Here is a 4,513-nt window from a genome sequence, read left to right on the forward strand (position 1 = left end):
AATTAATATATATATATATATTTGATCGTCTAGAAAAAAAAAATTTAAATAAAAAGAAGAAGGGAACAAACGAACAAAAAATTATATGTTTAAAATAAATTCGAATTTAATTCGTTTTACGTACAACATCATTGTGTTGTTAGTTGTTCAATAAGAATTATTGAATGGACGTGTAATCTGAGATTGACAATAGAGAGAGAGAGAGAGAGAGAGAGATATAATCAATTGTTTAGTGCATGCAATAGTATATGACGAAGTGTGACGTCATCGATAAAATGCGATTATCTTCCCTTTTTTATTTTTCTTTCTCTTAAATATCATTTATTCGACCTTGCTGCTTTTATATCCATTTTTGTATGAATTTTTGAACATTGTTATATCTTACAATTATTTTTATGGGGGCTGGAGAGGAAGAGGAAAAAATTTTGGAAAGATATTTTAATCAAATATGAAGTTTTCACGACAAACATGTAAAAATACTTTTTTTTCTTTTCAATTTATTATTATTTTTAATTATATTCAAAGATTTTTTCTACCAACACACCCTTACCCCCTCGTAATTGGGTTGTTGAGTTGAATTTGATCGAAATATTCGCGAATATTTTGAAATACAAAAATCGTCGTTAACTCCCTCCTCCTTTCCCATGGTAAAACCATAAGAAAAATCTCTTCGTAGAAAAAAGAAATATATTTTTGTTCTTTCAAGATATATTTAATCTTGAAGGAAAAATAAATAAATTCGGGAGAGAATTTTTCATTAGACTTTTTTTTTCTTTTATTTCCATTTTCATGCACAGTTTGATCATTTTTATTTTTAAAGATATGATTTGAAAAATATTCGAAAGGAAAAACTTTGTCCTAAAAGTAAATATCTAAAATTATTCTATAACATGAGACAGTATATATAGAATATTTTGTTTTGTTTTGTTTAAACAACAAAGTAATACGAAGTTAGGTACAATAAAAAGGGGAACGAACGAATGGGAATCAAATTTATAATAAACTGTAACTAGAAACGAGATAAAAGCATTCGCGGGAAAGGAATTTGCTGTTTGTGTACTTGATCCTTTTTCTTTTACTCTGCACATAAGCAGCAACAGCAACAGCACAGCCATGATCTTTCAATCGTAGAATTATGATGCAATCAAATTAACGAATAAAAATGCATTCATAAACATTAATATAACCCAACGATAAAAATAAGAAGAAGAAGAAGAAGAAAAAGGACAAAAGTAAAAATTAAATTAAGTCCAGTTGAAGCTTAAAAATTATGCATAAGAATAAAAAGAACATTAAGAAAGAAATCAATGTAGAAAATAAATATTAATATAACCCAATGGATAAAAATAAAAATAAGAAGAAGAAGAAAAAGGACAAAAGTTAAAAAAATTAGATGAAGTCTAGTTGGAAGCTTAAAAATTAATAAATATAATAAAATAAACACGAAGAAATAAATAAATGTAGAAAATAAAACGTAAGCTCGTGTGTGCTTTGATTGTTAAAAAGAAAAAAAAGAAACCTAAGTTTGAAAAAAATAAATGAACAATAAAATATATATATATATTTAAATATTTGCTTACCGTTATTCATTTCAGAATTGACGATGTTAATTTGATTCGTTAAATCATCCGCAAATAATCTACGAAGTTCCTCGTCCAAACTCGAATTCAATGGATAATAACTATTATCTGGTACTTGTAATATTGGAAGTTTCACCAATAAGAAAAATTTCAATTTAGTTTTATCGGACATCATATTGTTATGATTTTTTTCTCTCAAGAAATATTTGCCTCCAAAAATAAAAAGAAAATTTGATTGGATTTGAATTTTCTTTTGTTTTTTCTTTTTCTTTTTCTCTTTCTATCCTTTACGAAATTTTTTTTTTTCGTATTCCCGTTTATATTTCCGCGTGTTATGTGTTGGTTGTGTGTGTTTTACGTTGCACGTACAATTTGTATGTGTATTTTTTATTTGTTTTTTTTTTTTTTTTAGGTTTATTCTTACAAAACACGTAATTATTAAGTTTTACAATCTATGATTTAAAGTTTATAACACGTGTACCGTGTGTGTGTGTAAAAAATATTAACGATAATAATAATTATCGACGCGAACTTGTAGAATATTTTTGATATACTAAACAGAAACTAAAGATTGAAGTACTGAGAAATCGTGAGAAGAAGAAAAATGTCTCTATGGTGGGGAGATAAAGATACGTCGTGGTTGGGCCTATAAAGATGACGTAGAGAAGTAGAGGGGGTGGGGATGGGGGAGGGAGTTGTAAGGGAATCCAAACGAGCGGCCCCATTTGATATTTCAATCTTAACAATCATTTTTATCGGTTTTTCTTTTCTTTTTTTTTTTCTCTTTTCTTTCCAATTTTTAATATCCCCCTTCTTACGCGCAAAAGTTCAATTTGTTTTTCGGTTTTTTTTTTTTTTTTTTTTTTTTATATTTTCAATAATACACATCGTCTAATTTTTTATATACATATATATATATAAGTATAATAAAAATGTTTTTTTTTTTTTATAGAAATTAATAATAAATATGTATAATAATTTTATTTCAAATATTATTATTATTAATAAACTTTTCGATCTTAATTTTTAATATTTAACCTACGTACAAAATGAATATTCATTAAATTAATTGTTATATTTTAATTGAAAAATAAATTCAATAATTTAATAAAATATAAATAAATTAATCCCCATCCAATTATAAAGTTATTAAAAGAAAATATAATAATAAGTATAAATATATATATATATATAACGTGTACGATTAAATAAAAACAATATGGGGTCGTACAATTGCGCGCGGTATCACATATCATGATTTCTTTTATCTCTTTCTCACAATTGTTGATAAAGACAAAAAAGAATGCATTAATTATCAAGAAAAAAAAAAAAAGAGACAATAATGGTGGCAAAGAATAACAGTTGACAAAGTGGGGGTAGGAAGGGCGACGGGGAGGGGGTGCTTAGAGAATTATGTAAATAACAAAAAAATATAATACGGGAAGATGAGAAAAGAAAAAAAAAAAAGAAAAAAAAAAATAAAGAAATGATCGAAATAAAAATCCAATTTGCACTAATCTTCATCTTTATTGTTACTGTGTAAATATGTAGGCACTGAACAAATAATGTTTCATAATTTGTTTACAAACATTTACATTTACTGATCTTTGTTGTTGTTGTTGTTGCTGTTGTTATAATTATTATTATTATTATTATTATTATTATTGGTATTTCTTGTTGTTGTTGTAGTTGCATTATCATTTCATACTTTTTCATTTTTATTTTTTTTTTTTTTTTTTTTTTTTTTGTATCATTTCCCGTTTTATTATTTTGTAGTTTTCTCTGTCCGTCTTTCTCTCCCTTCTTGTGTTCAATCAATAAATGATTATTATTATTATTATTATTAATATTAATATTATTATTATTATTATTATTATTATTTATTTATTTTAATTATTCTCTGCTAGCAGGGCTCTCGACCATTGGATGAGTCAAAAGTCCTACTTTTATTCCATTTTTCTTTCTTACATACACACGCACACGCACATATCGTAAACCCCATCATCATCATCCACGTGTACAACATAATTCTCTCTCTCTCTCTCTCTCTCTCTCTCTCTTTCTCTCTTTTGTTTAAATACCTTTCGCGATTATGGGTATTATTTGTTTTTTGCAATTTTCTTCTCGTATTTTTTGTTTTTACTCGATTAATTGTTACTTAAAGTTAATGTTTTTTAATTATTATTATTATTATTATTATTATTCTTCACACCCTTTCTCGTTTCTTATATTCGCCATTATATATTTTTTTTTTTTTTTTTTTTTTTTTTTTCTTTTTCTGACTTTGGTTAAGAACGTTCTCTTCTTTTTTTTATTTTTTTTTTTGATATTTCGAAATTCAAGTTTGGTTAAAAAAAAAAATACACACACAAAATTGTTTGTCTCAGAGATCCGGATCATTTTGTCGTTTATATTGTTCTTGAATTTCAAAATATGGTCGTATTAATATAAATTAATAATTAAACAAAAAAATATTCTATTCGTACGAAGTCTTTTATTTGTTTGTTATTTCTTTCTTTCTTTCTTTCTTAAGAGACAAAAGTAGATTTGAGAGAGGAGTATTTTTTCAAAGTGTAGAGGAGTTTCGTGTATTCAATATGTTCGCGTATTATTTGCGTGTGTGTGTGTGTGTTCTTGTGTATATTCGCGTTAATTTGTTTATAAAAAGAAAAAAAAAGAAAAACGAGAAAAAATTGAATAAGAATACAAGAAACATTTCCAATTTTTTAATTGAATTTTATATATTTTGTTGTTTGTTTAAATTTGTTTTTCTTCATGAACTCAACCCTCTACTCCTCCCCGAAGGGGTATTTGTTTTTTATTTATTTATTTCAGCCTTTCAATTAGTCGTAAGATCATTTTTTTTTTCACTTTTTAATTATCATTTTATTATTATTATTATTATTTTTTTTTTATTTCTTTTTATTTTCGTT

At 25.3% G+C, this 4,513-nt stretch overlaps 1 protein-coding gene across 1 annotated transcript in view; it reads right to left on the minus strand.

The window, feature by feature from the left end:
- The window catches only part of LOC106787733, a 4,108-nt gene extending 2,353 nt beyond the window's left edge, over positions 1-1,755 (minus strand). Inside the window, exon 1 of the mRNA XM_014750350.1 lies at positions 1,581-1,755. Coding sequence (XP_014605836.1) covers positions 1,581-1,755 — 175 coding nt within the window. The remainder of the gene's footprint in view (positions 1-1,580) is intronic.
- Between the last annotated feature and the right edge of the window lie 2,758 nt (positions 1,756-4,513).

Source organism: Polistes canadensis, unplaced genomic scaffold (genome assembly GCF_001313835.1).
Source record: "Polistes canadensis isolate GaletaPanama2010 unplaced genomic scaffold, ASM131383v1 scaffold_113, whole genome shotgun sequence".
Taxonomy (NCBI): domain Eukaryota; kingdom Metazoa; phylum Arthropoda; class Insecta; order Hymenoptera; family Vespidae; genus Polistes; species Polistes canadensis.